This window comes from Lepus europaeus, chromosome 2 (assembly GCF_033115175.1).
Source record: "Lepus europaeus isolate LE1 chromosome 2, mLepTim1.pri, whole genome shotgun sequence".
Taxonomy (NCBI): Eukaryota; Metazoa; Chordata; class Mammalia; order Lagomorpha; family Leporidae; genus Lepus; species Lepus europaeus.
In genome coordinates this window covers 100,719,331-100,737,881 of record NC_084828.1, presented here as the reverse complement: position 1 = coordinate 100,737,881, position 18,551 = coordinate 100,719,331, and the positions used below count along the sequence as shown (strand labels likewise).

At 36.4% G+C, this 18,551-nt stretch overlaps 1 protein-coding gene across 4 annotated transcripts in view; it reads left to right on the top strand.

Moving 5' to 3' along the window:
- Positions 1-18,551, top strand: part of PIK3CA (phosphatidylinositol-4,5-bisphosphate 3-kinase catalytic subunit alpha) — a 101,380-nt gene that overhangs the window by 67,195 nt on the left and 15,634 nt on the right. For all 4 annotated transcript variants that reach the window (XM_062211544.1, XM_062211529.1, XM_062211521.1 and 1 more), the window contains 10 exons: positions 1,180-1,425; positions 2,501-2,586; positions 7,907-8,012; positions 8,522-8,674; positions 8,777-8,911; positions 13,561-13,685; positions 14,478-14,559; positions 15,037-15,201; positions 15,409-15,512; positions 17,109-17,280. In XM_062211544.1, the coding sequence (XP_062067528.1) occupies positions 1,180-1,425; positions 2,501-2,586; positions 7,907-8,012; positions 8,522-8,674; positions 8,777-8,911; positions 13,561-13,685; positions 14,478-14,559; positions 15,037-15,201; positions 15,409-15,512; positions 17,109-17,280 (1,374 nt within the window). The remainder of the gene's footprint in view (positions 1-1,179; positions 1,426-2,500; positions 2,587-7,906; positions 8,013-8,521; positions 8,675-8,776; positions 8,912-13,560; positions 13,686-14,477; positions 14,560-15,036; positions 15,202-15,408; positions 15,513-17,108; positions 17,281-18,551) is intronic.

The window sequence follows — 18,551 nt, the reverse complement described above, 5'->3', positions numbered from 1 at the left end:
TTCATGATTTTTATCCCCTCCCAAGCAACGGTACTAGAAAGGAACTAAAATAAGCATTTTTAAAAATTCACAATCAGTTGTTCAGATGTACTATTAATAATGTCTTACTAATACTACTCTACCTTCTTTTCTATTCATTAAATGCTTATAAAAAGTAACTATATATCAGGCCGGCACCGTGGCTTAACAGGCTAATCCTCCGCCTTGCGGCACCGGCACACCGGGTTCTAGTCGCGGTTGGGGCACTGGATTCTATCCCGGTTGCCCCAGGCCAGCTCTTTGCTATGGCCTGGAAAGGCAGTGGAGGATGGCCCAAGTGCTTGGGCCCTGCACCCGAATGGGAGACCAGGAGAAGCACCTGGCTCCTGGCTTCGGATCAGCACGAAGCGCTGGCCGCAGCGGCCATTGGAGGGTTAACCAACGGCAAAGGAAGACCTCTCTGTCTCTCTCACTATCCACTCTGCCTGTCAAAAAAAAAAAAAAAGTAACTATGTATTAAGTATATGCCAAATACTAATTTACAGTATCAAAACATGGTATTGGCCTTCAGGTTTCTTAGGGTCTAATGAGTCATAGGGGTAAGAAAATAAAACCTTATAATATATGCACAGAAACATTTATATTAAAAATGTCTGTCTTAACTACTACTTCAATGTTCAGACCAAGGCTGTTTAATATTTTAATACATCCATAATTTTGTGAGCCTCATCTATTTATGGTTTGTTGCTCTAAGAAAGAAATTGTTTCTTAGGAAATGTTTGAACAGAGTATGACTTAGTAGATTGAATGTTTGTCTTGCCAAATGATTTTTTTTTGTTAAATATGGCATTTACATAATGGGTATCTTCTGACTCTTACTGATTTTGGTTTTGTTTGTTGTGTTTTTTGCTTCCAATTAAGGATAGAACTATAGTGTCAAAAGCTGATCTAATTTTTTTCATATATATACTTTATATTCAGAGGTGCTTGGTTGATCTGTACTATAACCTAATTCTAAAATGTTAGTATTTTTAATGTTACGAATATAGCAACTACTAAAAAATACTATCTATAATGTTAGATTTTTTAAACACCTATGCAGATTAATGTGTAAATTCTCATAATACTGTTACTTGTCACTTTTAAAATGAGAAATTTTATGGGAAATGACTCCCTCCCTTTCTCCTTTCTCTCTTACAGTATATAAGAAGCTGTATAATGCTTGGGAGGATGCCCAATTTGATGCTGATGGCTAAAGAAAGCCTTTATTCTCAACTGCCAATGGACTGTTTTACAATGCCATCTTATTCCAGACGCATCTCCACTGCTACACCATATATGAATGGAGAAACATCTACAAAATCCCTTTGGGTTATAAATAGTGCACTCAGAATAAAAATTCTTTGTGCTACCTATGTGAATGTAAATATTCGAGACATTGACAAGGTAAGGTGAAATACTATGCTTATTTTATATAAATTGTTTTACCAAAATATTTTATTGATCATGTAATAATCTGTTGACCTATAGTATATTTTCATATAACTAGAAAAGCACCTAAATCTCAGAAAATAAAAATATGTAATGAATTCTATTAGTTTCCATCTACTATAGCTATTACACAGCTCACAGTCCTTTGTAATTCTAATGTCTATAATTCTACTAATATTCAGATAATTCTCATATCTGTAATTCTAAACTGTTAAACTGAAAACTTTGGGGCCAGCATTGTGGCTCAGTGGGTTAACACCCTGGCCTGAAGCACCGGCATAGCATATGGGCGCCAGTTCAAGACCCAGCTGCACCACTTCCCATCCAGCTCTCTGCTATAGCCTGGGAAAGCAGTAGAAGATGGCCCAAGTCCTTGGGCCCCTGCACCCATGTGGAAGACCAGGAAGAAGCTCCTGGCTCCTGGCTTCGGATCAGCACAGCTCCGGCCGTTGGGGCCATTTGGGGAGTGAATCATCAGATGGAAGGAAAAAAAAAAACTGAAAACTTCACAGGATTCATCTGGGCAACAAAACCTCATTTCACCTGAAATGAAGCTTTTCATGGTCTTTATTAATCCTACTTATTGGAAATAGCCTTGTGTCATATTAGAGAAACATTAATTTCCTTGACATGCTATTTCAGCTCCTACAATTTTTAAGTAGTATTTAGTATATATGCCAATTTATATTTCTAAAATATGAAAAACTTTGAATTACATTCCTAGCTTAAATAGACTGTGGTCTTATTTTAATATTTTATTATTATTAATCTGTTGTTCCCATTGTTACTAATGGATGAAGGCAGCAGCAAATTTTGATGAAGAATCTGTATAAGTATTAATTTATTATTACAAGTATGTGAAGAACAGAAAAGTAATGTCTGAACAAATTTTTCATTTGTTCTCTTCATTCATATCAGTTGCATTGTTTATATTGTGGAACGTTTTATTTTGTCCAGTTTGTGTGTACATGTGTATATGTTTGAGTGTATCTATTTGTACACTTTTTTTTTTTTTTTTTTTTTTTTTTAGATCTATGTTCGAACAGGTATCTACCATGGAGGAGAACCTTTATGTGACAATGTGAACACTCAAAGAGTACCTTGTTCCAATCCCAGGTAAGAAAATATATGAATTGTATTTCCAAGGATATATCAGTGTTTAGCAGTGGGGTCAATAAAGGGGTTTTTGGTTTAATTTATTTATTTTATGTAAAAGAGTAAGAGAGAGGGGTGAGAAAGAAAAAGAGAGAGAAAGTGGGATCTTCTACCTGCTGGTTCTCTCCCCAAATGGCCACGATAGCTAGAGCTGGCCAGGCTGAAATCAGGAGCCTGGAATTCCATCTGGGTCTTCCACTTGGGTAGCTAGCAGGGGTCCAAGCACTTTTAGGCCATCGTCTGCTGCTTTCCCAAGCACGTTAGCAGGGAGATTGATCAAAGTGGAGCAGCCAGGACATGAACTGGTACTCATACAGGATGCTGGCATTGTAGGTGGTGGCATCAACTGCTGCACTACGTTGGCCCCAATCAATAAAGTTTTATATCAGTAGTTTTATACAAGTTATATGAATTACCAGACATTTACATATAGAACCTAAGGACTTTATCAAATGAGTATCAATCTCAAGATCACTTCATTGGTTCTTCCTAGAATTTTATTGGAAGGGTTTTTTGATTCTCTATTCCTGTTATATCAAGGAGGAAACAAAATCTGGCTACAGTTTGCACTAATGATTCCCCATGTTAGATTAAAAAAATCTGGCTTTTTTTTTTATCTCCATCAGGGTAAGTAAGAGTTGTATAACAACTCCTAAAACAAACTACTATGAAGCCATTTCCTTTAAATCACTCCCCCAAATAAATATTTATAGCATTCAATTAACAGATCTTTGGGAATAAATCAGTTTCTTGGGTGGAGTCGGGGGGTTGCTGGGAACATTTTAAATTACTACTGTGGGTTGCCTTTGTGTCACAGTGGGTTAAGCCATACTTGCTACACCTGCATCCGATATGGATGCTGGTTTATGTCTGTTAGATCCCTGCTAATGTGCCTGGAAAAGCAGCAGCAGATGTCTCAAGTACTCGTGCCACTGCCACCCATGTAAGAGACCCAGATGGTATTCCAGTTTCCTAGCTTCGTCCTGTCCCAACCCCTGCCTTTATGCCCATCTGGGGAGTGAACCAGCAGATGGAAGATGTTTTTATCTGGTTCTCTCTCTGTATCTGTCTCTCTCTCTGTAATTCTGCCTTTTAAATAAATAAATCTTTTTTTAAAAATTACTGCTTTCATGTAATAAGATAATAAATGGTAGTGTAATTCAGGAGTAGACATTTGGCCTAGTGGTTAAGGTACCAGTAATGATGCCTACAACCTATAAGGGAGTATCTGCATTTGGATTCTGGATCCACCAATTCTAGCTTCTTGCTGATGCAAACTCTAGGAGACAGTAGGTAATGGGTCAAGTAATTGCGTCTCTGCCACCTACATGGGAAACCTGGATTGTACTCCTAGCTCCCCAGATTTCAGCCTGGCCCAGCTCTGGCCATTGTGCACATTTGGGGAGTAAGCCAGCTTTCTAAGAGAGCTGAGTCCTATAAGTCTATTTGTTCATCACTTTGCCTCTCTCTCACTCTATCTCTTCTCTCTGTATATCTCAAAAACTTAAACAACTAAATAAATTTTAAAAGGTAGTATACTCCAAATCTTGCCATCCTATTTCTTACCTTTTCTTTATAGATTCACTTGAGAATCAGAATCCACCTCTGAATATAACAGCAGTGGCATTTTAAGAGAATTCAAATTGGTATTGAAAATTAGCTGTATAGAATCACAATAAAGCTGAAGTGAACTCTGTAACAATACAACTCATAATGAATTTAGACTGAGTTCTAGGAAGTCAAGGAAAAGGTCAAGTCTTATAATTAAGTTGTTACAGAGCCTTAGGTAGCATTCAAAGAGATAGTAGATTTCTTTACCAACAGGAAGAGACAGAGTCCCTCACCCCAGCTGAACCAGTATCGATCAGAAAGAATATCACTTAGGTTAAAAATTATGCTGGGCAGGGCAGTATTGTGGCGTGTGTTAAGCCTCCACCTGTAGTGCTAGCATCTTATGGGTGCAGGTTTGAGTCCTGACTGCACCTACATGGGAGACCCAGAAGAAACTCCTGGCTTTAGATCAGCCCCAGCCACAGCCATTTGGAGAGTAAGCCAGCGGATGGAGGATCTCTTTCTCTTTCCCTCTCGCTCTCCCTCTCCCTCTCTTCCCCTCTTCCCCTCTTCTCTCTGTATTTGTGCCTTTCAAATAAAAATATCTTGAAAAAAAAAATGAAAGAAATTATGCTTGGGTAACAAACAACCTCAGGATGTCTTACTTTTTGCTGAAACAACAGTTTATTTTCCATTCATGCTGCATGTTTGTCATGGTTGGACAGAGTAATTATAAGAGGAACAGAAAAATAATACTTGAGGAATAATAGCCAAATGTTTCCAAATTTGGTAAAAACTATAACCACCAACCCAATGAGTTCAACAAGCATCAAACAGAAACTCCAATAATATTGGATAAATTTATCCTGGTTGTTTCAGTACTAAAAATAAACTAGCTTTATAAAATTAAAAGATAAATTGTTAAATAATGTACAGTTAAAATGTTAGAATTCTAATAAATTAAAGTTAACTATTTAGAAAGGACTATATTTGATTAACTTTTCTTCCAGAATTCTAGTCTAAAAGGCAAAATTTTAAGGATAATATTAATATTTACGGGGGGGCCAGCACTGTGGCCTAGTAGGTTAAGCCTACACCTGCAATGCCAGTATCCCATATAGCACCAGTTGAGTTCTGGCTGCTCCACTTCCCGTCTAGCTCCCTGCTAATGGCCTGGGAAAGTAGTGGAACATGGCCTAACTGGCTGGGCCCATGCAACTATGGGAGACCCAGAAAAAGCTCCTGGCTCCTGGATTTGGATAGGCCCAGCTTTGGCCATTGCAGCTATTTGAGGAGTGAACCAGTGGATGGAAGACCTCTCTCTCTGTTTCTCCCTTTCTCTGTCTGTAACTCTACCTCTCAAATAAATAAATAAAGTAAATCTTATTTTATGGAAATTTTTTTAAGTTGTTTATTAAAAACTCCGATGTGAATGATTATGAAATTTTAAGATAGAAAAGTAGATTAAAAAATTCTTACTGAGATTAAGTGCTCATTACAAATCTGTGCTTTCCATAAACCAGATAAATTAGCTACTTTATGATTTCATAAATATCACCAGTTATACCTCAAAGCCAGACATATTTTGGAATAAACACTCATATATGAAACCATTTTCTAAAACTAAAGCATTGTGTGTGTGTGTTTGTGGGTAGGATGGATTGGCTTTAGAAGAGGGAAACGTGCTTTATTCTGACAACACAGTGATGAACAAATATATTCATGAAACATAGCTCTCTTAGCATATGGGGGCAGGGATTGTGGTGCAACAGGTTCAGCCACCTCTGAGGACGTGAGCACCCTGTATCAGAGTGCCTGGGATTTCTTCCCGTCTCTGCTTCCATCCAGCTTCCTGCTGCTGCAGTCTCTGGAATGCAGCAGATGATGGCCCAAATACTTTTTTTACTGCCATGTAAGAGACCTGAATGGAATTTCTGGGTCCTGGCTTTGGCCTGTCCTACCCTTTGACTACTAGGCGCAGTTGGAGAGTGAACTAGCAGGTGGAAGGCCTATCTCTTTCTCTCTCTTTCTCACTTTCTCTGTATCTCTGTTACTCCATCTTTAAAATAAATAAACTTTAAGAAAACAGAAATGTATAGAATACTTCCTATAAATTTATAAGCAATTCTAAATATTTAGAAGTAATAAAAAGTCCTAGATACGCTTAAGATGTTATCTTTAGGGCAAGTGTTGTGGTGTAGCAGGTAAAGCTTCTGCCTGCAATGCTGCAATGCCAGCATTCCATGTGGGTGTCAGTTCGGGTCTCAGCTGCCCCACTTCTGATCCAGCTCCCTGCCAAAGTGCCTGGGAAAGCAGTAGAAGATGACCCAAGTGCTTGGGCTCCTGCACACACGTGTTGACCCAGAAGAAGTGCCTGGCTCCTGGCTTTGGATTGGCCCAGCTCTATCTGTTGTGGTCATTTGGACAGACATTACTCTGTCTGTCTGTCTGTCTCTCTCTCTTCCCCTGTAACTCTGCCTTTCAAATAAGTGAATAAATCTTATAAAAAATGTATCTTTAGAGTTCTGTTTTTTAAAGATTTATTTATTTATTTGAAAGTCAGAGTTACACAGAGAGAGGAGAAGCAGAGAGAGAGAGAGAGAGAGAGACAGAGGTCTTCCATCCACTGGTTCACTCCCCAATTGGCCGCAACAGCTGGAGCTGCGCCGATCCGAAGCCAGGAGCCAGGAGCCTCCTCCAGGTCTCCCACGTGGGTGCAGGGGCCCAAGAACTTGGGCCATCTTGCACTGCTTTCCCAGGCCATAGCAGAGAGCTGAATTGAAAGTGGAGCAGCCAGGTCTCAAACCTGCACCCAAATGGGATGCTGGTGCTTCAGGCCAGGGCATTAACCCGCTGTGCCACAGCACCGCCGCTAGATTTTCTTAAACTACTGTGGACTTACTAAATTCCACAGAATTTCTTCTCTCTGTATTTGTACAATAAGACTTTCTAGGGATTTTGTCTTTAGAATTCTTGCGAAATTATCTTATTTTGTAAATGTTTTTTTATTTTCATTTATTTTGTTAGTAACTGTTGTTGATTTTAATTGCTATGTAATATTCTATTATTTTAATATCCCACAGTTTATTTTGCTCTGGACGTTTGGGCTGCTTGCAGTTTGGAGATGCTATAAATAATTCTGCTTGTAACATTCTGTGCATAAAATGTACACATTTCTTTGGTTTCATTTTTAGATGAGAAACTTAATTGTTTTATATATATATATATATATATATATATATATATATATATATATATAAAAGTACTTTTATATGTATATGGATCTGAAGTGGAACAGCCGGACTTGAACTGGTGCCTGTATGGGCTGCCAGCACTGCAGGCGGCAGCTTTATCCACTACACCACAGCACTAGCCACCATATGTTTACTTTCAATAGATTGTTTTCCAAATTGGTTGTAACAAATTATACCCCCACTCTTAGTGTCTGATACCTCCTATTACTACATATTCTTTCCATTCCTTTGTATCACCATCTTACAGTTTTAACCATTTCCCACAAAATTTCAATTTGCTTTTTCCACGTGACAATTAATATTGATGTTTATTAGCCATTTGAATATGATCCTATAAAGTACCTATTCTAGTTGATCATTTGCCTATTTTCTTGTTTGGTTTGTTTTTTCCTTGTTGATTTGTAGACGTCATTCATTTCCTTTTGGGTAAAGGCTTTTTCTTGATAAGTTTTCTTTTTCCTTAAAATTTTACATAGGTGGAATGAATGGCTGAATTATGATATATACATTCCTGATCTTCCTCGTGCTGCTCGACTTTGCCTTTCTATATGCTCTGTTAAAGGCCGAAAGGGTGCTAAGGAGGTAAAGTGTTTCAGAAGAAACAATTATATTTTCCTATAAAAACTTCTAATTATACTACTAATTGAAATGCATATCTTTTCTTTATTTAAAAATTAACAAACCCATTTTAAATTTTAAAAATGTTTAATGAATTGATGTATTATAGAAGAATATATTGGGAGAACTTCTGGAATTTACTCATGACTAGTGAGTATATCCTGAGTTCATATTAATAGAATTTTTTAAACATACAAAACAACTGCATAGCAGTGACTAAATGCAATTATCTGTCTCCCTGTGTTGGTTCATATTTCCTACTTATTATTAAAGAAAATACATGTAATTTCAAATGGTAAAAAGGGAATGAAGTAGTTAAACGTTGAAAAATCAGTCTGGCTTTTATAAGTCTCATATCGCTATTACTCTAGACAATTGTTGAATTCTTCTTTCCAGGGAAGAAAAGTCTTTTGAAATGCATTTTATACTTTAATCCATAGAGGAGTGAATATTCTGCTTTGTTTTTCGTTAAGGAACACTGTCCACTGGCTTGGGGAAATATAAACTTGTTTGATTACACTGACACTCTGGTATCTGGAAAAATGGCTCTGAATCTTTGGCCAGTACCTCATGGATTAGAAGATCTACTGAACCCTATTGGTGTTACTGGGTCAAATCCAAATAAAGTAAGCTATTTACTTTCACAAATTAGATTTTTAAAATGATAATCAAGCATTACATATATATGCATATATATATAATAAAATAACTTTTCTTCCATCTCTTAGGAAACTCCATGCTTAGAGTTGGAGTTTGACTGGTTCAGCAGTGTGGTAAAGTTTCCAGATATGTCAGTGATTGAGGAACATGCCAATTGGTCTGTATCCAGAGAAGCAGGATTTAGTTATTCCCATGCAGGACTGGTAAGGCAGTTCACTCATTGAGTTTCTAGGTGTCAATCATAATATTTAGAGTACATAATCATTATATGGGCAAGGTTTATGTATTTTAGTATATACTCCATAGATACTATGAACTCTAGGACAGTATTGCAAAAGAAAAAATGCCCTATATGTTAATATTTTCATTGTAACTCTGTTTCTTTGTTTATTCAGAGATCTAGCCTGCCTATATTCAATTAACAAATATTTATTGAATCCAGTCTATTTGTAAAGCACCTGGGTAGGCAGTAGGTAATTAAGTTGTGAACTAAACAAACCTCTGTTGAATATACAGTCTAATGATAAGGTAAATATTAAACAGATAAAAGCCAAAATTTAAGGTTATAAATCATGGTAGGTGCAATGAAGGAATAAAGCATGTGTTAAGAGTAAAAGAGTTGAGGGGGAAAGACTGATATTTATTGGGCTTGGGAAAGATTTTTCTGAGGTAGTAAACTTTGAACTTGAGACAAAAGCATAAATACATTGTTCGTTGAGCTTGGAAGCAGAGGAAATAGCAAATCTTTACCACATTAGTTCACGTTCCCCAGAGAAGAGGGTATATAGAATGTGATTTAAATATTAATTTAGTTATCTGCTCTTGGCCATAACTTGGAAACTACAGTAAAACTGGATTCAGGGACCATTCATTCTCATTTCTCAATGGCAAAATGTCAGTGCTAAGATAAGATGTTTCGTCTTTTCTGTGTCTCTTTTTCCCATTTTCCGAATTTATCACTTTTTCTTTGGCCCATTTGTAGGTAATAGTTAGACCAGCCAATGAATATCAGGCCAAGAGGTCTGAAATATGTCTGTCTCAGGAACAGTAACAGCAGCACCAAGAGGTAGCATGGAATACTGCACTTGGGAATTTTGTTAATAGTTTACAGTGATCTTCCCAATAAGTTTAGCAATTCCTTTTATAAACTAAGTAATATAATAATATATTTCCTGCATTTAATTCCAAAGACAAGTTTCTTCCTTGAACAATTCTCTTTCTGAGTATTGGTGTTTTATAACTGGTATTCTTTTTTTGAAGACTTTTCAATCAAAGAAAAAGAAAAAAATTATTTTTACAATAGAATGAGGCACACTCTATCTTTCAAGTACCCTTTAGATCTGTAAGCAGCTGTTATAAACCTAAGATACATTATGAGATGTTAGTTCTCCTGGTTCTTAAAACATTCTACTACTTCATTCTAGGAATTATTTCATCATTTTGTTCATTAATTATTTTCAACTGTGCTAAATTTTAGCTAAACTGCTAAAAAAAAAGACTGAAATAATAGGAAAATATAAAAGGACAGAATAGCCTAGAAGGATGATACACTAGTAAGATAAATCATCACTATTATATCATCTTTCAGGTTTTTTATTACACTTTCATCAGGTTTCCAGAAGTATAAAATAAGTCTGCAAGTACCATCTTTGCAGTTTTCTCATTGGTTGGGTTTTTAAGGCTTTCAGTAAACACTGTTGAGAATTCATAATTTTTTACTTTCCACCCATAGTTACAAACAGAAGATAATTGAAGATATTTCCCAATTATTAGACAAATTACAATATGAGGGCAAATAGATAATAGGACTCAGTAGCAGAATTTCTCAATCTAAGCACTGTTGTGCCAAATAATTCTTTGTTATAGGGGATATCCTGTGCACTACAGGATGTTTAGCAACAACCCTGGCCTCCAGCCAGATGCCAGGAGCACCATTACACCAAGTTGTAACAACCAAAAATGTCTCCAAGCATTGCTAAAGGTCTCCTGGAGTTCAAGGGAGAAAATCACTCCAGTTGAGAACCATAGCTCCTGACTGATGATGATGTTGAAACTTAGTGTATAAATGAAATATCAAATGACAGTATACTTTACGAATTTTCTCAAACTTGAATAACAATGAATGGACAGTAGTTTTTTTGGAAGATTTATTTATTTGAAAGTCAGAGTTATGGAAAGAAAAAAAAATACAGGCATCTTCTCTCCAACAAAATTATGAGCCATTGGTGTTTTCAAACACAATGCATTTAGACAATGTGGTTTATAATTGACAAAGATAAAAAATAATATTAGAGTCCATTGGACCCAAGTGATAGCAATAATGACTATTTTTCCAGGTGAATTGAGGGATGCATATTTGTTATCTATTGCCTGGACTATTGCAATAACTTTCAAACTCGTCTCTCTCCTTCCCCTTCCACATAGCAGCAGAAATAATCTTTATGAAATCATGATACTTGTGGCCTGCATTGTATACAGTGGGTTAAATGGCTACCTTCAATGCTGGCATCCCATATGAGTGCCAATTCGAGTCCCATCTGCTTCACTTCCAATCCAACTCCTTGATAATGAGCCTGGGAAAGCAGAAGATGGCTCAAGTGCTTAGGCCATCTTCTGCTGCCAGCATGGGGGACCTAGATAGAGTTCCAGGTGCCTGGCTTCCATCCCCCGCCAGTCCTAACTTTGTGGCCATTTGGGGAGTGAACCATCGGTTGGAAGCACACTTGTGCTCTCTCTTGCCCTCACTCTCTCTCTGTGGTTCTCTCTCTCTCTCTCTGTAACTCCTTCAAATAAATAAATAAATCTTTAAAAAATATATCATGATATTCACCCTTTAAATTGCCTTCACTAAAAGTAGAATCCAGGGGCCAGTGTTGTAGTACATTGAGTGAAGCTACTACTTGCAATACCAGCACATCATATCAGAGAGCCAGTTCAAGTCCCAGCTACTCTGAGCTTCCAATTCAGCTTCCTGCTAATGCACTTGGGAAGGCAGCAGAAGATGGCCTAAGTACTTAGACCCCTACCCACCACGTGGGAGACCAGGATAGCGTTCTTGGTTCCAGAAGTTTTCGCCTGGCCCAGACCTGGTTGTTGCAGCCATTTGGGCAGTGATCTAGTGGATGGAAGATCTCTATCTCTCCTTCTATCTCTGTGACTCCCTTGCTTTCTGTCACTCTGCCTTTCAAATAAATGTTTAAAAATATAAAAATAAGGGGCTGGTGCTGTGGTACAGCAGGTTAACACCCTGGCCTGAAGCATTGGCGTCCCATATGGGCGCCGGTTCTAGTCCTGGCTGCTCCTCTTCCGATCCAGCTCTCTGCTATGGCCTGGGATAGCAGTAGAAGATGGCCCAAGTCCTTGGGCCCCTGCACCCATGTGGGAGACCTGGAGGAAGCTCCTGGCTTCAGATAGGTGCAGCTCCGGCCGTTACGGCCAACTGGGGAGTGAACTAGTGGATAGAAGATCTCTCTCTCTCTGTCTCTGCCTCTCTCTGTCACTCTGTCTTTCTAATAAATAAATCTTTTTTTAAAAAAGAAAAAAAAAATACTTAAGAAAGGCAGAGTGATAGAGAAGAAGAAAGGGAAAGAGAGGATGTGATGAATCTTCCATCTGCTGGTTCACTCCCCAAATGGCTACAACCACCAGGGCTGGGCCAGGCTGAAGCCAGGAGCCTGGAACTCCATCTAGGTTTTGTACATGGGTGGCAGGGACCCAAGTACTTGAACTACCATCTGCTTGTTTTTCCAGGCACATTAGCAAGGAGTCAGATCAGAAGTGGAGCAGCTGGGACTCAAATCAGCATTCCTAGGGGATCCCTCTTTCTTGGGCTGTGGCTTAACTTGCTGTGCCACAATACCTGCCCTCCACGAATTTTTTTTGAGGAACCTTGTATTATGTTCTCAGAAGCCATTTCCAAATACTCAGTCAAAAGTAGCCACTCAGGCATTTTCTGTTATGTCACTCAGAGTACTTATGTCAACTATCCAGTCTTTGTCTTATTTGTTTGATTTCCCACTAAAATGCATACTCTGTTAGTACAGTGTTTCACTGTTTTTAACCCCAAAAGAAAGAACAGGACAAGGCATGTGGTACATATTTAATCAATGTTTGTTGAACAAATAGGTACCACTAATATTTCTTCTAACTGTTGAATAAATTAAACATGTTAAATGCATAAAAACTAAGTAGCTTGGATGTGTGCTTTCATTTGTAGTCATTAGAAATGATTAGGGGATATGTATTTGTCCTGTATAATGTTAATATACATTCATAATTATTTACAGGTAATACATCTATATTAAAGGGAATAAACATATTACTTGAAATTATATAAAAATTTATTTCCTTTTTTGTTTCCTAATATCCAGTGGGCAGTGCTTAAATGATATATTTCTTCCCCCTTATTTATTAATTTTTCCTTTTTAAATTTGAAAGCCTTGTAACAATTAGAAAGATGTGTTCCAGCAAGGAACATGAAGCAGTTTAATTTTTATTTATTGTTTTATTGTTTGTTATTCTCTTCTATCAGAAGATTAGCAGATTAGTTAATAGGATATTAGGCAAGGACCTCATCAGGAAGAGAAGTAAGTTATTTGCTACCATCCCCTCATATCTCAATCTGGTCTCCCTGATTATCTTGGGCAGTTGCTGTTCTCTGATTGGTGGGAATGTTAACCATGTTAAGTTACTGGATCTCTGAACATAAAGTCTTGCATGAAAATGAATTATTTTATAACATTTAACAGGCAATTTAAAGTTTATTGAAAATTGATTTGCCTTTTTTGTAGATCAGTCATGAACCCAGAAGGAAAATATGACCAAGAAAACCATATATTACTTCTTTTTACAGAGTAACAGACTAGCAAGAGACAATGAATTAAGAGAAAATGATAAAGAACAGCTCCGAGCAATCTGTACACGCGATCCTCTATCTGAAATCACTGAGCAAGAGAAAGATTTTCTGTGGAGCCACAGGTAAGTGTTGGGATGGAGATCTGTTTTTTCTGTGTTACAAAAGGTGAAACTTTGTCTTTAGCTGATATCATCATGTTTTTACCATACTTATTAGAGTAAATCATAATTTACATTATTTTTATTAACATTTCCTTTTTTAAAATTATGGTTATCAATTGATATTTCTAGAAGAGCATGCAGTGTTGGATCTTAGTTTCCACACTGAAGGCTGTTTTCATTCTCAGCCTGTGAGAGGATTTTTTCAAGGATTTTTGCACATCAAATTCAATATGTTTTTAAAAAGTAGTTTTAGATCAGTTTAGTTTTTTGTTATTTAGTTGATCTGAATATCATATTTTCAGTTCTCTCCCATTTTTCTTTTTTTCCTGCACTTTCTCAGAGGGAGAATGTAATGCCTTTATTTCACTTCTAAAGAAAGTATCCTGCTACTTATTAAGTGACATTGTATATGTAAATATAACAGTTACAATTGATTTCTGCAGGAAGACCATCAGAATATGTTTTGTCCAGTGGCAACAGAATTGGTGACTCTTGTGGTTCATGTTACCTAAATAGGTGAACAATAGGAGTCATACAAAGAGTGGTAGAACATAAATTCATAATTTTTCTTAACTACCAGCTAAATTTAAGTACTTCTCCATTTGAATTTTCCTCCCATCTCTTTTGCTATTTAACTGTGTCTCAGTATATTTGTAGATACATATACAACTAGAGTTAAACACTGATATCTTTTGATTTTAAAAACCAAGATGTAAGAATGTTTTTTTATTTTCTTTCACCTTTCCCACACAGACATTATTGTGTAACTATTCCAGAGATTCTACCCAAATTGCTTCTGTCTGTTAAATGGAATTCTAGAGATGAAGTTGCCCAGGTAAATGCATGTTTGGGATTACCACAAGAAAGTGGCATATTACTCAAATTGGTTTATCTTGGAAAGTCTGCATAGATATAACATGAATTAGATGGTTTTTTAAATTAATTAATATTGGTAATGTAGTGGAGAAAAATAACTTCATTTCCACACATACAACTAATTAGAACTGAACATTTTAATCCATCTTTCAGGGAATCTTTCATAACTCATATTAAAACCAGTTTAAGACAAGGTTTTGGAGGGTTCATTTATAACTCTCTGCTTTTTTTTTTTTTTAACTTTTATTTAATGAATATAAATTTCCAAAGTATAGCTTGTGGGTTACAATGGCTTCCCCCCTCCCATAACTTCCCTCCCGCCCGCAACCCTCCCCTTTCCCGCTCCCTCGCCCCTTCCATTCATGTAAAGATTCATTTTCAATTCTCTTTATATACAGAAGATCAGTTTAGTATGTCTTGTCTTCCTTATAAACAGATGTACTGCTTGGTAAAAGATTGGCCTCCAATAAAACCCGAGCAGGCCATGGAGCTCCTGGACTGCAACTACCCAGATCCGATGGTTCGAGCTTTTGCTGTTCGATGCTTGGAAAAATATTTAACAGATGACAAGCTTTCTCAGTATCTAATTCAGCTAGTACAGGTAAAATAATAGAAAATAGAAAAATGATGTTTTATTCTAAATCCGTGCCACATCCAAAGTCTACTGCATTAACTAGTTTTATGCTTGAAAAAGTAATAAATTTTATTATCAGTAATATCTACTTTTCTTTCTGAAAATGTTTCTTTAAATTAAGCCATGTAGAAACTGACCCTCATGGATCTGGGATTTTTGTTTTTTAATCACTAGGTCCTAAAATATGAACAGTATTTGGATAACCTTCTTGTGAGATTTTTACTCAAGAAAGCATTGACTAACCAAAGGATTGGGCACTTTTTCTTTTGGCATTTAAAGTAAGTCAAAATATTTCCCTCCTAAATTCTTTAAATATATATTTACTTGCTTTCTTAATAAATATATCAATATTTATTGCTTTTATACTTCAGATTATTTTTATAAAGATTTTTTTGGGGGGGAGTCAGCATTGTGGCATAGCAAGTTAAGCCTCCACCTATAGCGCCAGCTTCCCATATGGGCATCAGTTCAAGAGCCAGCTGCTCTGCTTCTGATCCAGCTTCCTGCTAATGCACCTGGGAAAGCAGTGGAAGATGGCCCAAGTGCTTGGGCCCCTGCACCCAGGTGGGAGACCCGGAAGAAGCTCCTGGATTCAGCCTGGCACAGACCTGTCCATTGTGGCCATTTGGGGAGTGAGTCAGCAGATGGATGATCTCTCTATATCTCCTCCTTTCTCTGGAACTCTGCTTTCAAATTAAAAAAAAAAAAAATCTTTAAAAAACAGGTAAATAAATAAAAGAAGATCCCCTAGTTTTTTTTTTTTTTTAAAAAAGATATAAAGGTATTTTTTAAAGAGTTACAGAGAGAGATCTTCCATCTACTGGTTCACTTCCCAGATGGCCACATCTGGGCCAGTACAAAACCAGGGTCCAGGAGCGAGCTTTATCCAGGTCTACCACATGGATGACAGGGGTCCAAGCACTTTGGCCATCTTCTGCTGCTTTTCCCAGGCCATTAGCGAGGAGCTGGATTGGAAGTGGAACAACTTGGACACAAACCAGTGCCCATATGGGATGCCAGCTTAGCAGGTGGCTGCTTTACCTACCACACCACAATGCCAGCCTCTGTATTTTATTTTGTTTGGCTGGAAGAATTTTTCATAATGAAAGTATGGTACTAGTGATGAGCATCTCAACTTTTTCTCTTTAAAATTAAATAATCAATAAAATTCAAAACAATTTCATTCATGAGTGAGAGCTGTAACATTTTTAGATTATAATTCCATTTTAAGCAAAGCAAAATTTGCTGGGTCCAGGTTAATATTGCCATAGGTTTCACACTATGTATGGATTGAAATATCCAAAAATTAAAAAAAAAAAATCTTACCTTGGATTTAAGAATAGTAGTGACAGAAATCCCATGTTTCTTACTAGAAAACAGGCTAAGAATACAAGATATTTTGCAGAATGTGACATTTCTAATAGTCAAAGGTCATCAACTGTATTTTTTTTATAAATCAAAAACAGATTGTTACCTAATATGATTTTTATAAATATTAAGATAAAAACATGGAGCCTAGAAGCTAGGTTTAAAATATCTTAAATTTAGAGGCAGTATAGAAAAGTGTGGACATGTATGCCAGAAGAGTTAAAGGAGTTGGATTAGACTCTTTGAACCCTGCCTACTTAATTCATTTTGTGTCCAATTTCCTTTATTCATTTTTCAGTGTCTTACACTGAAATTAATGAATGAAAAGTAGTTGTAATAAACCTAAAAACTATAGTTGTTATTAAATTTACTTGTCTAGGAACTACCTGAAAACTCATTTTGCTTCTAAGTGATAGGTTTTGTATCATCTTATCATTATAGTATATGTTTATTCTTTTAAGACCAGTTTTTTCTTTTTTTCATTTAATCTTGTACTGATCTTTTAGATCTGAGATGCACAATAAAACAGTTAGTCAGAGGTTTGGCCTGCTTTTGGAGTCCTACTGCCGGGCATGTGGAATGTATTTGAAGCACCTGAATAGGCAAGTTGAGGCTATGGAAAAGCTCATTAACTTGACTGACATTCTCAAACAGGAGAAAAAGGATGAAACACAAAAGGTGTGTGACTATTTAGTTTGTTTTTAAGACTCTATTCCTTCAGTGAGCAGCGTTGTTTATAAGTCCAGTGTATATTCAGATCATATAATCCCTGGAATCAAGCAGCTTAGAATTTGGGTCCAAGTTCCACTGCCTCTCCTATATACAAAATGACAATAATTCTTTCTTCATAGGGTTCTTGTGAGAAATATACAAAGCACCTGTTACACAGTCCTTAGAACATACAAGGTGCACAAGAAATATTAGTTGTTTTTACTTTCCTCTCCTTTCTTTTCTATATAGCCCCAAATATTAAAAATTATTCTTTCCTTATTCGATCATTTATTTTCTCTTAGTAATATCTGAAAATAAATGGAAAGAGATTAACTTTTACATTTCTAAGTTTAAAATGGACTCATGTCCTTATGACATGCTCTAGTCATCTGCAGAATAGTATAATTAAGGAATATGAAATATAAAGATTTTTCATGACCTTTTCCTAATCCCTTTTCCTCAGTCTAATCCACCACATCCTACTGTAAAGAGTGAGATCATTGTGCTCACCTGTAGGGAAATGAGCGGTAGAGGGGCAAGTTGAAATCCCAGTTTATTAGTGAGTCCCCAAAGGACAAGAATGTAAATTTGCAGCACTGAATGAATTTTTCCAACATCTTCATTACTTTAAGGGAAAAGAAGAACTTTAAAAAGAAAGTTACTGTGTGAACTTAATCATATAGTATGTAACTGAGTTGGTTTTATTGAAATTCTGGCATATTTATATAAATATATATAAGTTCAAATACCATTGTATTAGAAAATGTACTGTTTCTGATACTGTAATTTATGGGCAAGAGGGGATGGTACACCTTGAAGGAAAAAAATTTACCATATCTATATTGTACCTGAGTTATGAAAAAAGAAGCTAGATATAGGCATTTCTTCTAAGCCAGAGTTTTCATTTCATAAATTAGCTGTGATACAGCAGATTAATCAGGAACATGAAATTCATTACTCAGAACATTTTGGCTTAAATAAAGTTCTGAATTCTGAGAGGGAACTAAAATTGCAGTCATAGACGCAAAAGCAATTGCTTTGAGTGGTTTTATTTTTTTATTATAACAGTGGATGATAAGGTATATAAATATACGTTGTACTAATATTAGGATTGACAGTGGTGGGAAAAGATATGCCTTTGTGTGAGTATAGGACACCTAGTCCACAATGGCTATTCAATTCAGTATGAAAGAAATTTTTTATTACTAAATTTTAAGCATGAAAATTAATTCTTATTT